Here is a 22,644-nt window from a genome sequence, read left to right on the forward strand (position 1 = left end):
TATTTTAAGTGGGTTTTTTTTAGTTATGTATTGTATTGTATTATGTGGTGTGTGTTTAGTAATATAGTTGTATTACATGTACATGTATGTGGTGTGTGTTTCAGTAATATTATGTAGATCTAGATGTATGTATTACAGGCCTGCACAAATTGCACGAACGATCGTTTCGTTCGTGCGTCGGTTATGCAAATTTATTTCGCATAACCGATTTACCGTTCGTGCAAAACTTTCTGAATAAAATGTCCTAGAGTCACCGGTTTTCGATCGCTTAAGCGAAATATATGAATAAAATATAAATAAAAAATTATAAGTATTTAATAATTTTTCTCTCGGAACAAAGCAGTGACTTCCGTGTTCGTTTTCGTTCTTGTGGTGACATCAGTGTTCGCACATTCTCGCACTATTGCAATTACAAATGTGAACGATCAGAAACGCGTGTCGATCGAAAACGTGTGACCGTACGATACATCGCGGGTACAAACAACTTGACTGGTTTCCGACGTGTTATTATAATTAAATGTTACGGAAATGGCAGATACCAGTCTAGCTAGAATACTTATATTGTGAAGTGTAAGATATTCTCATTGGTTGTTGGATGTCACCGAAGGGAATTCCTTCAAAATGCGGCCAATCAGAAATTGCGATACTTCCATTAATAAACGTTAATCGGTAAACTTCGGCTGATTACGGGAAATTGTCAAATATCACACATGGCGATGAAAAATTTGACTGTATAAGTTTGACGTGTATACTATAAAGGTATATTATTACAGTTCATTTTTACTTCAACATGACAATGGTGTTCTTTATTAAAATTATTTTAAAGTTCTTTTTCATTTTTAAAAAAAACCGGTTATGCAAATCAAAATAGGTTATGCAATTTTTTTTGGCATAACCGATTTTCCGGTTATGCAAATTTTTAATTTGTGCAGGCCTGTATTATGGGGTCTGTGTTTTAGCAATATAATGTAGATCTATGTATGCCCCTCCCCCAATCAAACCTATATTTTAATTGCATTAAATTTTATATACATATATACATACATAGTGTAAGTTGCCAGCCCCCCCCCCCCCCCCCAAATTAAAAAAAAAAAAATCAAAATAAATAAAGCTAAAAAAATAATTGGAATACTTCTGAACTTCCTTGAGTACTTAGCCAGTGCTAGCACATTATAGCACCCGACACTAGTGTGTTCTGGGCCATTTTGGACCCTGTCGATTGCTTTTGCGCCCAGTTATATTCGAGCCCTGGATAATGTTTCAGATAATGTAAATGTGTGTGTTTCAGTGATACAATGTAGTCCTATGTGGTGTGTGTTTCAGATAGTGTAAATGTGTTATGTGTTTCAGATAGTGTTTACAAATGTGTTATGTGGTATGTGTTTCAGGTAATGTAAATGTGTTGTGTGGTGTGTGTTTCAGTGATATAATGTAGTTCTGTGTGTTGGGTGTTTCAGGTAATGTAAATGTATTATATGGTGTGTGTTTCACTGATATAATGCAGTTCTATGTGGTGTGTGTTTCAGTGATACAATGTAGTCCTATGTGGTGTGTGTTTCAGATAGTGTAAATGTGTTATGTGTTTCAGATAGTGTAAATGTGTTATGTGGTATGTGTTTCAGGTAATGTAAATGTATTATATGGTGTGTGTTTTTTCACTGATATAATGCAGTTCTATGTGGTGTGTGTTTCAGTGATACAATGTAGTCCTATGTGGTGTGTGTTTCAGATAGTGTAAATGTGTTATGTGTTTCAGATAGTGTAAATGTGTTATGTGGTATGTGTTTCAGGTAATGTAAATGTATTATATGGTGTGTGTTTCACTGATATAATGCAGTTCTATGTGGTGTGTGTTTCAGTGATACAATGTAGTCCTATGTGGTGTGTGTTTCAGATAGTGTAAATGTGTTATGTGTTTCAGATAGTGTAAATGTGTTATGTGGTATGTGTTTCAGGTAATGTAAATGTATTATATGGTGTGTGTTTCACTGATATAATGCAGTTCTATGTGGTGTGTGTTTCAGTGATACAATGTAGTCCTATGTGGTGTGTGTTTCAGATAGTGTAAATGTGTTATGTGTTTCAGATAGTGTAAATGTGTTATGTGGTATGTGTTTCAGGTAATGTAAATGTATTATATGGCGTGTGTTTCACTGATATAATGCAGTTCTATGTGGTGTGTGTTTCAGTGATACAATGTAGTCCTATGTGGTGTGTGTTTCAGATAGTGTAAATGTGTTATGTGTTTCAGATAGTGTAAATGTGTTATGTGGTATGTGTTTCAGGTAATGTAAATGTATTATATGGTGTGTGTTTCACTGATATAATGCAGTTCTATGTGGTGTGTGTTTCAGGTAATGTAAATGTGTTACGCGGTGTGTGTTTCAGTGATGTAATGTAGTTCTATGTGGTGTGTGTTTCAGTGATATGATGTAGTTCTATGTGGTGTGTGTTTCAGTGGTATAATGTGTTTCTATGTTGTGTGTGTTTCAGGTAATATAAATGTGTTATGTGGTGTGTGTTTCAGCGATATAATGTAGTTCTATGTGGTGTATGTTTCAGGTAATGTTAATGTGTTATGTGGTGTGTTTTAGCGATATAATGTAGTTCAATGTGGTGTGTGTTTCAGGTAATATAAATGTGTTATGTGGTGTGTTTCAGCGATATAATGTAGTTCTATGTGGTGTATGTTTCAGGTAATGTTAATGTGTTATGTGGTGTGTTTCAGTGGTATAATGTGTTTCTATGTTGTGTGTGTTTCAGGTAATATAAATGTGTTATGTGGTGTGTGTTTCAGCGATATAATGTAGTTCTATGTGGTGTATGTTTCAGGTAATGTTAATGTGTTATGTGGTGTGTTTCAGTGGTATAATGTGTTTCTATGTTGTGTGTGTTTCAGGTAATATAAATGTGTTATGTGGTGTGTTTCAGCGATATAATGTAGTTCTATGTGGTGTATGTTTCAGGTAATGTTAATGTGTTATGTGGTGTGTTTTAGCGATATAATGTAGTTCAATGTGGTGTGTGTTTCAGGTAACGCGAGAGAAGGTGCAGCTGCAGATGGAACACACGAAGGCTGTGATGGCGAAGAGCAAGCTGGAGAGTCTTTGTCGCGAACTCCAGAAGCACAACAGGCTCATTAAGGTTTCTGCGCTGACATTCTCATGTTTTCATCACAGATCTTCTACAATGTCTGAGCATTTAGAAATTTGTATGCTGGGTGTTCCTGACAGTATTCTGATAAGAGTAGTTGACAAAAACAGATTTACATTAATAATAAAAGAGATGTTTTGATTATTTTTGACACCTGACTGTGGATAAAACATATATTGATTTGGTATCTAATCTGTCTGTCATTAACAATACTTGTTTTTCTGGGGTTTGATTACTGTGTAATGTGATATCTACATTGATTTAGCTGTGAAGCCAGTTTAGAATGGGTAATATAATACCATTGTATCCTGTTTTTGTCTTTATCAAGTATGTTTTCACCAGTTTTTAATAAAAACAGTTTCATATACATGTATATTTGTGTTGACAATTTTGCATCATGTTTCTGATGGTACATGTATTTCTAGAAGTCTTGTCTTAGATAATAAACGTGTTTCTCATTTATTTATTTTTTCTTGAATAATGATTGTGAAAAGTATGAAATGACAACTTGTGTTTTCCATTATTTTTCGAAATTATTTGTTATTTTTAACAAAATTATTACAACATGAAAATGCATGTATCGACTTCATCAACTGATTATGTTGTTTCTAACCATTAGCTATTTATTTGACAGGAAGAAAGTTTGACCCGAGCCAGAGAAGAGGATGAGAAAAGGAAGGAAATCTCCAATAAGTTTCAGGTTTGTTACGATACCTGGACAGGGTTTTAGATCTCACTGATTTGGGCATAACAGATTTTGTTGTCTGTTCTGAGTGCAGCAGTCTTTTTAGTACAATATACAACATCAACTGTTCTTGCATCACATTAATGTTAGTTTAATAAATCTAACTGAAGTAATTTACCAGTCCGAAGACTATAGAAGTTACATTTATACTTGGTTAAATCTGAATATTGGCAGCCATTTTGAATTTTTTTTAAATTGTCTTTGAAGTTATTAATTATATTTACATATTATATTATTCATATCATATTAACATAGTTTTACAAGTTTAAACTGATCTAATCTAACTGCTGGCAGAAAATAGTGACAACAGTACTTAGCAAAAGGTTCTATGAATGACAAAATATGAATTTTGGAGGCCATTTTGAATTTTGTTGGCCATCTTGGAAGTTAACATTAACAATTCCTGTAAATATGTTTTACAACGTTATATTAAAATAAGTTTACTAACTTTAACAACATTAATTCATCTGATAGAAGGCTATATGGCACCTAAAATAGAAAAATGTAGGCTTCACATATGGCAAAATTCAAAATGGTCACCACTCATTTACATGTGACTTTCAAGGTGGGCCCTGATCTTAAAATTACCGTTCGGTAGATGTAATCATTGTGCCAAAGTTCATGTTCGTACCATCAAATGTACAAAATGTATATTTGAGGTTTCTCTGCTGGACTATAACAGTTGCTGAACAGTTGTGGATATTCAGAAATGCAATGTAATTAAAGCTTAACCTTCTGACTACTGCAGGCGAGATATCTCGCCCGACGTCACGCAAGCCATCATACTGTACACTGTATACAGTGCATTCCCCAGTTCATATTTCCTGCCAGTTTGCACACAGCACTCACTGGAAATAATAATTATATACAGGAAATAAAGAGTATTTGAGTGTATGTCAGCTCTAGTTTTTTTGTCTGTATATTACAAAATTAAAAGAAGTCATTCAGTATTTTTTTTTTTTTTTGCAAGGTTATCAGTTACATATAATAAATTAATATACTTCCTTCGCATAGTTCTAATGCCACATAATCTAATTTTTGATAATGAATATCATGTGCCATTCTGGTTTCATTACATTTATAGACTGTTTACCACAAAGTGTCTTGTGATATGTTTTACTTAATAACTGGTGAAATCCAGTTCTTTAATTTCTGTCCTGACATGTTTATTTTGATTGTGTTCACTGTGTTTCAGACGACTATTGGAGAAATCCAGACTCAGATGACTGACAACCATGAACGTAACACGAAGCTGCGGGAGGAGAACGCCGACCTGGCAACAAAACTGAAAAACTTCATTGAGCAGTACGAGCTGAGAGAGCAGGTACTTGTACTTGGTGTACGGTGGGAAGTGGCTTGGGAGGCAGAACACTAGTGAAGTGCAGTGGGTAGCAGAATCAATTACCCTTAATGGAGTCCGGTTGTTTTTAAATATTCCATTTGGAGCCTGTAATATGCTGTATCGAAGGGCAGGACGTAGCCCAGTGATGTACGGTCAGTTTAGAATCAATCCCCAGCTGTGGGGCCATTGGGCTATTTCTCATTCCAGCCAGTGCACTAGGACTGTGGTATATCAACGGCCGTGGTATGTACTATCCTGTCTCTGGGATGGTGCATTTTGAAACATCCCTTGCTACTAACTGAAGAATATAGCAGGTTTCCACTCTTAAGACTTGTATGTCGGGATTACCAAATATTTGATATCCAACAGTCAACGATTAATGAATAAATGTGCTCTAGTGGTGTCGTTAAACAAAATGTACTGCTGTGTCTTTGCTAAAGTATATTCCTCTGTCTCTCTTGACCAGTATTAGACATCAAATAGCTGTAGTTTAAAGATGTACTGAGGTATCATTAAATGAATATTCTTTTCATATTCTCTAGTTATTGCAGGATACATTCACATTGGTGAAGCCACTTGGCCAATATCTGTGTCGTATATGTTGTCCTGTCCATGTCAAAGAAAACATAAAAGACCTGTTGCTGGTCTGAGGGTCTACACCAAGTGTTTTAGTTACCCTGTGTGATGGGGTGAAGCAAAGATTGCTACTGTTTTAAGTACTTCATTATGAACTTACATTTTAGCATTGTTTTGTGTGTTTTTTTCTGAGGTTTTCCTCACAACTGTAAACTGTTTAAGATTTAAGAGTGTGTGTGTGTAAAAGTGTGCAAATATTAATTTATGTATATAATAGTCCAAGGGAAATAACTGCAAAAATAGAAAATGGCAGTGGATAAGTATAGCCCAAAATAAAATTAAAAATTGAAAGTAGATCACACTTACTTACACTATAGTTTGTTTTATTTAACTACACCACTAGAACACATTGATTTATTAATCATCGTCTATTGGATGTCAAACATTTGGTAATTTTGACAAAGTCTTAGAGAGGAAAACCGTTACATTTTTTCATTAATAGCAAATGATCTTTCCGATCCCCATTGGTGGGCCCATTGGACTATTTCTCGTTCTAGCCAGTGCACCACGACTGGTATATCAAAGGCTGTGGTATGTGCTATCCTGTCTATGGTATGGTGCATATAAAAGATCCCTTGCTGCTAATCGAAAAGTGTAGCCCATGAAGTGGCGACAGCAGGTTTCTTCCCTCTGTGTGGTCCTTAACCATATGTCCGACGCCATATAACCATAAATAAAATGTGTTGAGTGTGTCATTAAATAAAACATTTCCTTATTTCCAAATAGCCATAGTGTAAAATGTGCCGAGGTGTCGTTAAAAATATCTCCTGTTCATTGTTGTTAAACACAACCAGATATCAGCAATAATGCATTTAACACTTCCTAACGGATTAAATTGGTCTTGTTTTAAAAAGTACTTAAAACTTACTTGAGAGGTAAAATTTCCAGAGAGTTGTATTCGTTGTAGCAGTGTTGCTAAACATTTGTTTGTTTGTTTTACAGCAAGTGGAAAAGATTATGAAGCACCGTGAACTAGAGAAGCAGTTGGCAGATGCTAAACTTGCCCAGGCCAATGCAATCATGGCCGAACAAGAGGAGCGTGGAAAGAAGGAGAAGGAACTGGTCAGTAGTGATGTTCAGCATATTAAATGTACACTTTGTGGCCTGATTTAGGGCACTTTCACAGGGCTCGAACTTAAGCATTTGTCTCCCATGGCAATTTAAACAAAAATTGCCCTGGGTGAAACGTCCCACCGACGGCTATTGTGAGCCTGCCTATGGCAAGTTTTTAAAAAGTGACAAATAAACATGACTGAAAGGTTTTTTGCTCTATGTAGACATATTTCAAATGTGCAAATGTTAAAGATTGGCAGACAATGTACACCAGGTGTATACACTTTGCCATTGTTGAGGAGCTTTACTGATGGCAGAAAAGTGCTGTTGGTGATGGTCTCTACCTATGGCAGTTTATATCTCAACGATGGCAACTGCCGTCGTTAAGTTTGATCCCTGCTTTCATGTACATATTTCCGTCTGTATAATACAGATAAAATGTTAAACACTATTTAATATGTAACAAAAAGAAAAATATTTATTCAAATTGTGAAGAATGTATTATGAAGACAAATGTATTTTGAGGCACCCCTATTGTGTTCTTTCGTGTATTATTCAATATAGAACTCACATGTCAGTATTTAGATCTCATCTTCATGTTCTATTATAGATATTTGCTGCATTGTTTAAATGTTATTGGCAAAATACATCTTTTACAATGATTGAAATCTATCCATGTTTTTTTTTATCCTGATTGTAATAATTTATATTTTCAGCTTATTCTTCAAGCCACTGAATCGCAGAAGAAAGCACAAGTCTTAGAAACACAAGTAAGTAAAAAACCAACCCCAAAACCCAATTTTTTTTGGTAGACAATGTCTTGGATATATCAACTTTATTTAAATTACTATACTTATCTGTATATATTATGTCTGTTACTTAATGAGCGAATTGAATTTTATAAATTATATTAACACTGGTAAGACTTGTTTTGGATAACTATGTATGTAGGCATAAAAGCGACTTAAGTTTGGTAAATATTTAATTAAAATGAGCGTCAACTTAAGTATGGTAAATTGTATAATTATAATGAAGGTCAACTTGGTGAAATAGAAGATGTTTTCTGAATTTGAAAATATGTTACTTCCTTTAGATCACCGTATTTTTGTGTATGTTATACATATTGTACCATATCATTTATCCATACCTTGGTATACTAAGATATAAAAAAAGGAAGATAGTGGAACACTTAGTATTAGGGACCAAATTTAAATCACTATTAACATCATAATGACTGGTCACACTTACACAAGTTATATGGATTGGAAATGGCGAGCAATAGCTATAGCAGTATACGGCTAATGTGTGGCTACACGTACATGTGTGCACAAGACATCGATGGACCATGAGTCTGTTAGACCATTGCTTTCTGCTTCTTCTGAATATGATGTCACTGTCGCTTCCGCCCTTTCTAATTGAACTAAAATAGTTTGCATTCACACTTACATTTTAAAGTGTTTTAGTTACCGTATATCTTCGCCTGTAAGTCGATCTCGGCTATAAGTCGAGTCCCTAATTTCAAGCCCTGAAAACGTATTTTTTTATTGACCCGTTTATAAGTCGACCCATGAAAAACTACTTATAAATATTGAAATATTTCTTATTTTCAGCACATGAGAACAATAATATTTGAACAAAAGAAAATTATTTTACAAACTTCGGTTTTCACGTTTTGTACATCGCAATATGATCAGACTATTCCAATCAAACTATCATTATTACATAGCATCAAAACGAAATATTCCCTTAGTAGAGAGTGAAAGCTGTTTGACTGTTACTGTATAGTACTGTACAGATGGTTTTGTGCACAGACAACAACTTTATTTATAAACACTGACAACAGATCACTATGATAAAACTGAAAGTATCATGTTTTTCCGCCATATTAATACATGTAAGGAGGATAACTCTGGAAAGTACACTGGTTTTTGTACCAAATGATGTGTGTCCCTATTGCTCTAGATAAGTGAACTGCAGAGATCAGTCTATTTTAAGGGAAAGCTTAGTAATATTCATGAAGTTAATCACCGCCAAAACATTGTTTGAACAACCATTAATGCCAGTGACCAGATTTCAAAATAAACTCAGGCAACAGGTAGTTAGTATTGTTTCCATTTTTACTATTAGTTATGACTGTTAATTTAACTAAGTGGACTGTTGTCTTGGCATGTGAGTGAGATCGTACGCCTTTTCGCATAACCAAAACCGTTCTAATGCCAAAAAAAATAGGTTATAAAAAATAAATGTGTCAAATTAACATATTTGAGTATAAATACATGGCATACTTCAACAATAAAACTTGTAAAATAATCCCCAAAACAGTAATATTTTTTGGTGAAATTTTTTTACCCTCTTATAAGTCGACCCCCCAAGTTATAAAATAATTTTTGGGTGAAAAAAATTTGACTTATAGGCGAAGATATACGGTATGTACCAGTTAAATTAAACCGCATACCGAAGTGTTATGCAGGTATAGTAAAATACAAAAATGATTGCATTGACACTTACATTTTTAATTGGTTTAGTGAAACTGGTTTAGTTATACTGGTTTAGTTATACCGGTTTAGTTATACCGGTTTAGTTATACTAGTTTAGTTATACCGGTTTAGTTATACCGGTTTAGTTATACCGGTTTAGTTATATTCAGTCAGTTGAGTGCTCACTTGAGGTGCTTGTATCACATGATCAGATCACCTCTATGGATCCATTCAGCTGATTGTTTTTTCTCTCTTTCCAACCAGTGTACCACAACTGGTAAAAGGCCGCGGTATGTGCTTTCCTGTCTGTGGGAAAGTGCGTATAAAAGATACCTTGCTGCATTTGGAAAAATGTAGCGGGTTTCATCTGATGACTACGAGTCATAAATGACCAAATGTTTGACATCCAATAGCTGATGATTAATTAAACAATGTGCTCTAGTGGTGTCATTAAACAAAACAAACATTAACTTTTAACTTTTGTTCTCTTATTTCTTTCCATCAGTATGTTATGTTATTATACTTCCCACTATATTTCCTTGATGTACTTTTCTTTTTCACAGTTGACCATGTACAAAGAACGTTACGAAGAATTTCAGAGTACCATCAACCGCAGCAATGATATGTTTCAGAAATTTAAAACTGAAATGGATAAGGTATGAAATGTTTGTTTTTGTAACACCATTAACAGAGAGAGTAAATGTGCTAGGGTCTCACTACACAGATCACTTCCGGGTGAGAGTTCATTGATCACGGTCCACTATAGTTCCTAATTGTGACACATGTTATGGTTCACATATTCACTTCAAGGAAATGGTGAAGAATTAAAACAATATGTATGTTTAATGGTAAGCCTTCTGGCTGTATTTTACCCATGTTATTTTGTAATATTGTGCATAGACCTTTTGGGACATGGGTGTACAGCGCAAGAGACAGCTGGAATGAATCAGTTAATGAACCACCTGTTCGGACCAGTACTACAGCCAGATGCGGTCATATAGCAAAAAACTGAGACAGAAATGTTCTCAATTTTGGAGTGAAAATAAAGGCTTATATATTGTATGTTCGCGATGGTGTATGTTGTTAGTGCCAACGAGAACCCGTCCTATTGGCAATTTTCGTTTGAAGTTGGGCAATTTAACATAGGTTTCAATGGCACATGACATCTGTGTAGTGAGACCTAGTCTTCATCTCTTTCTATGGAACCTCGGAGTTATTTCCCTTCTCCACCAGTGTTTCATAACTTATGTGACAAAAATGACATTGCATCTGCTATCCGGTTTCTGGGAAAGTGGATACAAGCCTAAGTATATGTGTATAAAAGACTTCATTCTGTAAATGTGTCGAAACTGCTTACTTGATCAGAAAACGCAAATAAATTATGACCCTGTTTTATAATTTAATATAACTGATATTAATTTAATATCCAGAATTTTAATAAAACATCCCATAGGTGTCTATTATACAATTTGAAAACATACTAGCTGCCTATGTGGCAACAGCAGTCCTCATTTGTGCTATTCCTATGTGCTCAGTGTGCTCAATTTAAATTGTGTGCTGGCATGTTAAAAAACCTACATATTTTTTCTTTTCTATGATGTCATAGTAATGAGTAAAAAAATTGTTTTGTTATCATTATTATTTCAACTGAAATAACTTTGGTCTGTTGACATATTTCTAGATGACGAAGAGGATCAAGAAACTGGAGAAGGAGGGAGCATCTTGGCGAGCCAAGTGGGAAACGAGTAACAAAGCTCTACTTGAAGTGACTGATCAGGTAATTTCTTCGTGTGCTTCCAGGACATATAGCATGATTGTAATATTAACTTAAACAGGTTTGAGTCTAGCTACGTCATTATGCATGAATGAATGAATGAATGAATGAATGTTTAACGACACCCCAGCACAAAAATACACATCGGCTATTGGGTGTCACAAAAGGGAAGTATATGAAAATAGTATTTATATAATTATGTAAAACCACAGTGTAAGGAGCTGTGGGGTGGGTGGGTATAATACAATACATAATACGGCCAATAGGTCATTAGGCAGGGCAGTCCATCTACATGAGTTACTTCCCTGGTATGGCTTCACCGGAGCTACCATCAGTTGTGTATTGCTCTTTATTTCTATGCCTATGGAGTGACACCCAGTCACTGATGTATAATTTGTGTCAGGTGTCAAATGTTTGTAGTGCACTCCTGAGGTTTGATGGGTCACAGGATCAATTACCCTGAATGACTTGGAGGGTTTTTATCCTGTCCCAACCAGTGTCTTCTGTCTGTGGGAAAATGCTTATAAAATATTCCTTGCTGCTTTATTGAATGGACTAGTTCACGTGGAAGCAGCAGGTTTCCTTTCAGGTCTTTTTTTGTGTCAAAATAACCATGTGTTAGCCACCTCATAGCCAGAGTTTTAAAAATATGCTGAGGTGTTATTAAATATTCCTTTCTTTTTATTGGTACTCTTACATTTCTACAAGCAGGGTATAGCCCAGTGGTAAAGTGCTTGATGCATGTTCGGTCTGGGCTATTTCTCATTCCAGCCAGTGCAACACGACTGGTGTATCAAAGGCTGTGGTATGTGCTATCCTGTCTGTGGGATGGTGCATATAAAAGATCCTTGGCTACTAATGGAACAATGTAGCAGGTTTCCTCACTGAGAATGTATGTCGAAATTACCAAATGTTTGACATCCAATAGCCCATGATTAATAAATTATTGTGCTCTAGTGGTGTCATTAAAACAAAACAAATATTCCTTTCCTTTCATTTGTGCTCTTTATTTTATTTGACAGAAAAAGAAAGTGCAAGGAAACATGTCTACGATAATGACCAAGTGTAGCAAGCTGGAATCGCTGTGTCGGGCACTGCAGGCAGAACTGCATGGAAAGAAGCCCACACCTGTACCAGCTTCACCGGAAACCAACACTACAAGTAAATAATGAATTTTTTTATTATTGTGCTTATCATTGTTTCAAAGCGTTTCAACCTGGTAGTCCCCTTGACACACAAAACCCACCCACCGACACAAACATTCTCAAGAATATGGGTTTTTTTTGTTAGCATATAAAATTTATTAAGATTAGTACATGGTTGGTGAGTTTATTGTCAAATAATATTTGCCAGTTTCAGCTTCGTTATGAAAATCAGCTTAAAGTCCTAATGTTATGAGACATAATTTATTCACTTCTGAATCAGTTGTAACCTCCACAGATTTGGAAACACTCCAGGGGCTGTGTTGTTTGTGTTAATTAGAAAGCTTTGGATTTGTTCTTAACATAATTATGAGACCCTATAAACATATACATGTGGGTCATTTTACAAAAAGCATCACTTTTCAAAATACAAATTCAAGATAAAACAATTAAATGAAATAAATATTTATTGTTAATTTTTGGAAACTAGATGGACAAAGAAACATAAAATTATATCTGACCACGCAGAACTGTAATTGGCCTGCACGTGCAGACACAAGTTACTCTATGAACAAGTTCATTATGTCATTGGTGTTACTGGACAAGTGGGGTAGTTCAGCAGTGTGATCCAATTGGTTTATAGTGATCAAGAGCACATGCATGTGTTATTTTGGGTGTCCCTAATAACATACATGTATATGGATAACTTTAGAATAGTTTACCCAAAGTGCCATTATGCAGCTATGATGCTGCACGAGTCCATTTAATTTTCAAATCATCTTCAAAAATATGCAAAGTGAGGAAAACGGCATTGTATTCAAACGCATTGTCATTGGTGTTACCAGGTACGGAGTAGCACCAATGACAAATAAGTGCATAATTAATTCATGCTCTCTAAAGAAACAGTTGAGAAAACTGAAAAAGTGCATGTTTCAGCAGACATACGATGTCTACAATAACATATAAAAAGTTTTATAAAATTATTAACCATTACATAAATACGATCGTAACACCCATGACAGTGAATAAACCTATTTTTATATTTTGACAACACATTCATGACATTTAAAGAAAACTATTCAATACTGTTCATATGTCTGATGTTTTTGACAAATAAGTTTGATGGCCGATATCTACCGGTGGAATGTTTCATCCAGAGAGCATTTAGTTTCTTTTGTTTTCTGATAAGTATATACAGTAATACCAATGACATAAAACTCCAGGGACAAGCTTATATTGCCCACCATTTTTTGAATACGGAAAATATTTACAAGATTCCTTCTTTAGTGAGTAAGTCAGCCATACATTAAACTTAAAGGTATTCAGTGTTATGTCTTCTGTTATATATTTTAACAGTGCATGTTAGGTATAGGGACAGGTAACACCAATGACATTTCACACTAATCTCGAATAAAATCTCTATCAAAGCTGATTACCAGAGAGAAAAAAATGCTATGACAGGATGATATTATTAATAAGGTATCGTTAAAGACAGCAAATTTAGTTTTCTATATATAAATAAAAAAGAAATTGTGCATGGACATAAAAGTGACACTTTCTTTAGAATGACCCATGTACGTAGTCCATGAAAGAGGGTATTTAAAAGAACATAATAAAAAAGACTTAAAATTAGATACCGACTCCAAACCCTGAGTGAGTGATCCATAACTGGTTCAACAAAGGCCATGGTTTGTGCTATCCTGCCTGTGGGAAGCGCAAATAAAAGATCCCTTGCTGCTAATCAAAAGAGTAGCCCATATAGTGGCGACAGCGGGTTTCCTCTCAAAATCTGTGTGGTCCTTAACCATATGTCTGACGCCATATAACCGTAAATTAAATGTGTTGAGTGCGTCGTTAAATAAAACATTTCTTTCTTTCTGTTCACAATATTGAAGTTAAAACACAGAGCAGTAAAATTACATCAACTTATTCAAGAACAGATTATGGTAAAATCTACAAGAGCACCTTCATCCATTTGTCCACGTTCTCTGTAGCGTAATTACCGGCGTCGTGGTTAGGCCATCGGTCTACAGGCTGGTAGGTACTGGGTTCGGATCCCAGTCGAGACATGGGATTTTTAATCCAAATATCGACTCCAAACCCTGAGCAAGGCTCAATGGGTAAGCGTAAACCACTTGCACCGACCAGTGATCCATAACTGGTTCAACAAAGGCCATGGTTTGTGCTATCCTGCCTGTGGGAAGCACAAATAAAAGATCCCTTGCTACCTGTCATAAAAGAGTAGCCTATGTGGCAACAGCGGTTTTCCTCTAAGAAAAACTGTCAGAATGACCATATGTTTGATGTCCAATAATTGACGATAACATAAAAAATCAATGTTCTCTAGTGGCGTCGTTAAATAAAACAAACTTTACTTTAGCATAATTGTTTATTCCATTCTAGACACATCGACACCATCTACACCTCCCAATACCCCAGAGAAGCAACAGACACCACAGGAAAATCCATCAGAAGCAACCAAATCATCGAGTCCCGTGAAGAAGGGGAAGGAATCAGTAACATTACCCGAAGGTGCCGATGAGGCATCAAAGGCTGACAGTATTTCTAATGTTCCCCCATCTCCCGACAGTGATAAAAATAACACAGTTTCCGAGGTGGTCAGGGGTGAATTCGATGACAAGGATGATCGTTCAGTGGTGTCTAACACAGCAGATTCCCCTGACCAGGCACCTGTCGGTGGAGCTGGGGAGACACCAGCTGACGGATCCAGCAAGACAACTGCAGAAACACCTGTGGAAAAACCTGCGGAAACACCTGTGGAAAAACCTGCCCAAACACCTGTGGAAGCACCTGCAGAGAGTGTTGACCAAGAGGAACAAGCAGTGCCTTCTGATTACAACATTGCAGATGTGGATTAACCCTTTTAGAACTTAACTAGAGCACCAGGATGAATGTAACATTAATTTTAGTTCAGTGTTCTTAATTATTCATAGCTCATTTTGGAGTAAGCCTTTGCAAAGGATAGTTTGGTAAGATTAAGTTATTTGTAAAGTGTAACTCAGTGTCAATATAAATAAATTTTAAAAATGAAGCAAGTCAGTTTGCATAAGATATAGGTAAAACATCCATAGCTTAGTTATTGATCAGTATATTTTAATCTGAAATAGCTGCTAACTTAAAAAGTAACCCCAAAAAACAAACCCCAACAAGATGAATTAGGTTTTTGCCAAGTGTCTGCATCTTTAAAAAAACCATTTCATTTTCTTCTTTTTTTCCAGTGGTAACTGACAAGTCATTGAGAACATTATATAATGGTTAAAAAAAAACAAAAAAAACAATCACCTCTTGTCTATGTCTACCCAGTGTTTTGTTTTAATGTAATACATTTCAGCTACTTTCCAAATATCAAGCTTGCTATCACACATGAAATTCCTATGGGATTGTATTATAGGGACTGTACTCTTAAATTTTTCTATCATCTGTTTTTCCCACCACCTGCATGAGATGATTTTCAATTATTTATTACATTGGCCCATTATATTCTTTCATCTCTGCTCTGATAGGCACAGCTTGTAACAATTTTTTTTTTTTATGGAATACATTTCAGTTCAAGTTCCAGTGTCAAACTTGCATGTATATGAAATTCCTGTGAGATTGTATTACCATACAAGGACTGTGTTATTGTGTTTCTGGCACCATGTGTACTGGGTTAACATTGCAGATTAGTTTCGTCACTTATGGAATACATTTGCCGAGTATTTTTTAATTGTATATCTGCTGTGATAGGTGAAGCTTGTATTTTGTAATTGTGCTATAAATATCAATTGCCCTACATAGCCTACATGTTCTCTGGAAATACACTTTATTGTTGCAACTTTGGATAGAGTGTAATGCCTGAATGCTTATTTAGAATAAGAGTATTTGTATGTTAATAATCATTAAATTGATGTGCAAAGCTATGGAAGTTTTCTATGAATGTAACCATATACCCAGAAAGATTTATTAGAAAATGCACAACAGGTATTGAATTTGTAAGTGCAGTTGAGAGGTCATAGGGTCTTAGCCATACATACATACATCTACCAACACACATAATTCAACTGAACGGAATGACATTTTCCATCTGAGTGCATCAACTTGTAGTTAATGTCTTGTTTAAGTTTGCCTAAATTTTAATATATGACCACATACTAGTAGTTAAAGTTTTTGAAAAAAAAAAAAAATCAGAAATTGCTTTTAATGCTAAACCATTTTTTTTTTTATCGACAGTTTTCATATTTCGTATGTTTATTCACCAAATACGTCTTTCAGCAGTACACTTTTAATACCATAGTTACATGTATGTTGTCACGGTATGATTAAGGCCATTCAGAATCTTGTTCAAAGTTTCTCCAATTGCTATAATTTAATTTGTGATCGATTTGATGGAGGTCTTTCATATTTGGCATGAGCGTTCTGTAAGCGAATCTTTCATTGGCTTATCTCTTGCAGCCCATACAACTGACCTTTATTTTGAACTTTATACGGTTTATTAACTGCTTGGAACTTTTGAATCCGTTCATGGTATAACTTTTCAACAAGTAACAGTCTGTCACAAATATGATACCAGCACAAGATAGATACTTGATAACAAATAGAAAAAAACTGTGTTGTTTGAAACAGTTTTACACTAAGGAATTTAGTAAAAAAACGTGCAACGGAATCTGGTATTGGTCTAATTGTCCCTTCTTTTAAAGTTATCTAGCAGTTATGTGGAATGATTTATGTTTTCGCTTTTCAGTATATAACATGCGAGTTATTAAGTCTTTGCCAATCTTATTTCAGCTGTATTAAGCCAAAGGTTTTCAGTTTTCATTTTGTTTGGACTGTGTGCATTTGGAGTAATTTGGAACCGAGTGAAATAGTATGTATTAAACATAGTTTGCATTTGATAAATGCCCGAAAACCTTTTTTTTTCTTCTTTTTTTGATATGCCCATGCTAAATGGTATGGCGTTGTTTTCAGTCCATCTGTTAACTTGCATGCAAGTATAGCTTGGGAACAATGGTGTGTCACATACCATAACTAGGTCACTACGACCAACTTTGAGCACATTACCACCCATTAAAAGCAATCCTTGTCCTGGCCATATCTTCCTTATCATTTAATATAATATCATCAAACCTTGCATGCCGGTACAACTGTGACCTACCGGTATTTATCACGGATTACTGCACATCTGTCGTCGTTCAAAAACAAACTATAATCCATCGTATTTGCATAAATTTCATATAATTATAATCCAGTCATATATAACACATTCATTAACATGTGTGTTTCTCTGGAGTCTTGTCAAACTCTGGACAGGTGTATCATGTACAGTCACTGCTACTCTTGTTTGACAATGTATGACTGGGTTTTTTTTTGTAAACAACAATATTAATGAAACTTGTAACAGTGTTTGGATTGTTTTATTTGTGCTAAATTATAAAATACATATTGAATTGTGTTTTGTGATCATTTGATTATTATGGATTTTTTGTAAAAATTTTGCTTTTTGCTTTTAGCTTTTATTAATACAGTGTAAGATCATTGTTTTCATCTTTTATGTTTTTTGTTCTGTTCTAATTCTAGTTCGTAACACTTTTGCATTTCACATACCCTGTCATATTTAAACATTCGGTGATGATATCAGAAAAGGTTGTTTATACAATGAGTCATAGCACATTGTCACTAGTTCACAAGGTGTCTAGTGTATATGGTGGTAGTTAGGCTTGATCCAGATAATGAGAGAAGGAGCAGCATACAGCCTCCTCCCAACAGTGGGCATGGACACTGTGTTGTGTGTTCCCCATCAGGTTCTTCCCACATTGCTGTTGGGTTAATGGGGATCAGACTTTATGTGTGTTTTTGTGCTGGGATGTCATTAAACATTGATTCATTCATGCACAGGGCTTCTACAATGTTTACAAAATCCACTAGCCATGGGATCAGTGATTTAAACATTTTACTAGCCATGATTGAAAATTCACTAGCCCTACTTTACTTAATACAGTTTTCCTAATAGTAATAATCGGATATGTTACCTAAAGAGATTAAAAATACCAATACTGGGGTCAGGGTGGGAGCAGCATATTCATATTTACAAAATAGACTAAAATGTAGCATATGACAACTTTTTTCCACTAGCCATCGGGCATGGCAATAGTAGTTATTTACTAGCCCAACATTGAATATCACTAGCCATGGGAGTGGGGCTACCATAATCTAGAAGCCCTGATGCATTAATTAATTTATTCTTTCATTGGTATCAGTCTTCCTTGGGTCATACAGATTTTGGCTTATATTTATGCTTGACATTGTGTATTTGTACATGTTTTTTTTTTAATATATATATATTTTTTTTTTAAATAACAGTATAATTAATGATCTGTCAATCTGTGTGCATGACTAACTACTGTTTATCTGCCATTCAACTTTGCTTTGCCAGTGTTCACACACCAAACAAACTGTTCAGATCGCCTAAATTCGTGTGTAGTGGCATAAAACTCAAACTGCACTATCGCACATGATGTGGATTTCGCAATCATGGCAATTATGAAAATGGTCATGGAAAATTATTCACCACAACACATTCGAATGTGGTTTTGTTGTTAATGTATAAGAAAGGACTTTTAATTGGTCAGTATTACACAAATAAATAATTAACTAACAAGAGATACATATGACAGAAAATTGAAAGCTCCACGGCAAAATAAATGCGACGCGAAATTGAAAACACTGCAGAAATCTCCACGGCATTGCTAATTGTTCTGGTTATTTGCCAAGATCGAGCTTTTTGTATTTGCTATACTACCAGATGAAAAAAAAAATATGGCAACCTGCTCATGTCAGAATATTTTTATTGACTATTGATCTGAGTGGTGCTTAACTTTTGTGCAGGTGTGTACATATACATGTATATAAAAGAAAGTGGGAGAGAAAATTATCAATTTATTATACATTTTGTTTGGTAATTAGTTTTGTGGAAAGTTTTATCCGCACAATGATTTACGATTGCCGCTTAGTGAAAAGATTCGGCCATTTTTTATCCTTGTTGACCTAACTAGAATAAAACAATGCATTCAGGCATCAAGATAATATATTAAAATCTTGCTATATGTTTTGTTTAGTCTGTCATCAGATAATATATTAAAATCTTACTATACATGTACATGCTTTTGTTTATTTATGCAATATAATAATGTTGGCTTGTGTTGTACATTGATCATGCAGTATTACTAACATTGGATTGTGTGACTGATTAGTGTTTGCATTTGTTCTTGATCAGTAATTATAAATATAATATGCTGTCTTGCATAATAACACACATGCAGTCTTTTTAGTATTTGTATATAGACATTGGCTACTTTAAGTACATTATTTAATAAATTAAACCAATTTTTTTGTAGTAATTATTTCTGCGTTTGACTTTTTGCTGTTGCAAAAATACCTAGACATGGAAATAAATTTTTACTGGTTTCCATAGAGTCCAAATAATATACGCGGGGCATGATTGATAGGTTCTGAGCTTCACATAGAAGGAATTGCGTTATTGTGAAATCGTTCCAGCCGGTACACCACGACTGGTATATAAAGGCCATGGTTTGTGCTATCCTGTCTGGGATGGTACATATAAGAGATCCCTTACTAATAATGAAAACAAATAGTGGGTTTCCTCTATGACTAAATATCAAAATTACTGAATGTTTGACATCCAATAGCTGATGATTAATAGATCAATGTGCTCTAGTGGTGTCGTTAAGCAAAACAAACTTTAACAGTGAAATGGTTTGTTGTGGACATTACAAGATGTCATAGAGGTATATCCACAAACACTCGAGTCGATGGATAAAATTGTTTATCTGTGACAAGTCAGTAAAATAAGCATTGTTATGTGACCTTTGGAAAATGGACAAACTTGAGGAACGTGCAGCAATCAAGTACTTGCAGAAAAGGGGTTTTAACACCAAAAGTCATTCATGAAGATATGAGTACAACACTAGGGAAGGATGCCCTTCCTAAGCCACTGTAAAGAGTTTGGCAGCAGAGTTTAAACGTGGCAGGGAAAGCCTTGGAAGACGACCCCCGTCCTGGGAGGCCTGTCACATCGGCTACATCAGGAAATTATGATCCAGATAATCCACGATATGATAATGACCGACCGGCAAATGTCTGAGTGTCATTTTGCTAGATGAGTAGGCATTTCTCAGAAGATTGTACATGATCCAGATAATCCACGATGTGGTGACGACCGACCGGCAAATGTCTGTGTGTCATATTGCTAGAGATGAGTAGGCATTTCTCGAGAGATTGTACATGATCCGCAAATGCAAATGTAGGCATTTCTCGAGAGATTGTGATCCATCCAGATAATCCAGATAATCCACGATAATGTGGTGACGACCGACCGGCAAAATGTCATCTAGAGATGAGTTGATTGTGTCATCCACGATTGCTAGAGATGAGTAGGCATTTCTCGAGAGATTGTACATGATCCAGATAATCCACGATGTGGTGACGACCGACCGGCAAATGTCTGAGTGTCATATTGCTAGAGATGAGTAGGCATTTCTCGAGAGATTGTACATGATCCAGATAATCCACGATGTGGTGACGACCGACCGGCAAATGTCTGAGTGTCATATTGCTAGAGATGAGTAGGCATTTCTCGAGAGATTGCATTAATCCACTCGGCAAATGTCTGAGTCATATTGTACATGATTGTACATGATCCAGATAATCCACGATGTGGTGACGACCGACCGGCAAATGTCTGAGTGTCATATTGCTAGAGATGAGTAGGCATTTCTCGGGAGATTGTACATGATCCAGATAATCCACGATGTGGTGACGACCGACCGGCATTGCTAGAGATGAGTAGGCATTTCTCGGATAATCCACGATGTGGTGACGAGACCGCAAATGTCTGTATTTCATGATCCAGATAATCCACGATGTGGTGACGACCGACCGGCACATGTCTGAGTGTCATATTGCTAGAGATGAATAGGCATTTCTCGGGATAACCTTACTCTGAAGCTGATCCAGAAAGGCCGGGACGTAGTCCAGTGGTAAAGAGGTCGGTTTGGGATCGACCTCCGTCAGTGGGCCCATTGGACTATTTCTCGCTGCAGCCAGTGCACCACGACTATTACCTCAATGAAAATTAAAGAAAGAAAAAAGGTATTAATTTTATTAGTTACAAATGAACTACTTTATACGCACGAAAGTAAACAAAATCTGCATTCCAATAACCGGTGTGATCCCCCTCCGCCCCCACTAATTGATGATCGATTACAAAACAATATTGCATTTATGCTATCCAATACTAAGTCTTCTGAGAAGGTTTAAAAAGTAATGTCTATATTCATGATGCAAATTGTCCTTTTAAATAAAGTAGGAAAACGGACAGTAATTACTATAAGGAACATTTGTTACAAAAGGCTGGCTGTTGGAGAGAGAAAATATACGAACTGTTTGATTTACGTTTTGAAACAACTTCCAACATAAGACAAAAGGTATATAGCGGCCCCATCACTCATTTAGTATGTCTTGTCTTGAGAGGCATAGGCAAACGGTGAAACACGGACATTAATCACTATAAAGAACATTTGTCACGAATGGCTGTTGGGGTGCAAAAAGAAAAAAAAGCTTAACCCGAGACATACAAAAGCGTAAGTTGTCAAACGTGTTCCCGATTATTTTTTTCTTTGTACAATAAAATATGTTTTCAATCAAAAGTATAGGTAAAAAGAAAAAACCCTAACATTAATCACTATAAAGAACATATGTCACGAATGGTTGGTTGGGTTATTAAAAAAACACCAAAAAAACTAACAATCGAACTCTAGACATACAACTGTTTGATTTAAGTGTTAAAATTATGTTACTTGCAACATTAAGCGGCAGTATCCGGAATATTTTTATTATTTAAGCATATAGAATAGAAAATCCAATTACGTTTGGTGCATATGTGACGCCGCACTCCGCATTGGTTTCACTATGCTGGCTTATTCAGGTCAAAAACAAAGCCAGTATTTCGAAAGTTGCACACTTTTGACGGGCTCCTACCGATCTCGGTTTTCATTGGCTTATCACAAGTGTAGAATTCCCCAACAAGAGATCACGTGAGATTTCGTAATTTTGGAACAAATTTAACTGTCTTGATTGATTGTCTCGTATCTCCAAAATATATTTATATCGATAGAGGTATGGTACAACGCCTTTCCAGGGGTCGGTGGGTGGGGGATTTGTCTTGAAATTTTGACAGTGGCCAGCTGGTGGCATACGCGTTACATGTAAGAGGGTGTTACTAATTACATAACGCTCTAGTGGTAGAG

At 35.6% G+C, this 22,644-nt stretch overlaps 1 protein-coding gene across 1 annotated transcript in view; it reads left to right on the forward strand.

Moving 5' to 3' along the window:
* The window catches only part of LOC121370836 (alpha-taxilin-like), a 36,934-nt gene extending 17,217 nt beyond the window's left edge, over positions 1–19,717 (forward strand). Inside the window, exons 4-12 of the mRNA XM_041496338.1 lie at positions 3,034–3,144; positions 3,788–3,853; positions 5,094–5,222; positions 6,819–6,938; positions 7,646–7,699; positions 9,970–10,062; positions 11,088–11,183; positions 12,203–12,341; positions 14,726–19,717. Of these exons, the coding sequence (XP_041352272.1) occupies positions 3,034–3,144; positions 3,788–3,853; positions 5,094–5,222; positions 6,819–6,938; positions 7,646–7,699; positions 9,970–10,062; positions 11,088–11,183; positions 12,203–12,341; positions 14,726–15,201 (1,284 nt within the window). The 3' untranslated portion in view covers positions 15,202–19,717. The remainder of the gene's footprint in view (positions 1–3,033; positions 3,145–3,787; positions 3,854–5,093; positions 5,223–6,818; positions 6,939–7,645; positions 7,700–9,969; positions 10,063–11,087; positions 11,184–12,202; positions 12,342–14,725) is intronic.
* Positions 19,718–22,644: the final 2,927 nt, after the last annotated feature.

This window comes from Gigantopelta aegis, chromosome 4, assembly GCF_016097555.1.
Source record: "Gigantopelta aegis isolate Gae_Host chromosome 4, Gae_host_genome, whole genome shotgun sequence".
Lineage (NCBI taxonomy): Eukaryota > Metazoa > Mollusca > Gastropoda > Neomphalida > Peltospiridae > Gigantopelta > Gigantopelta aegis.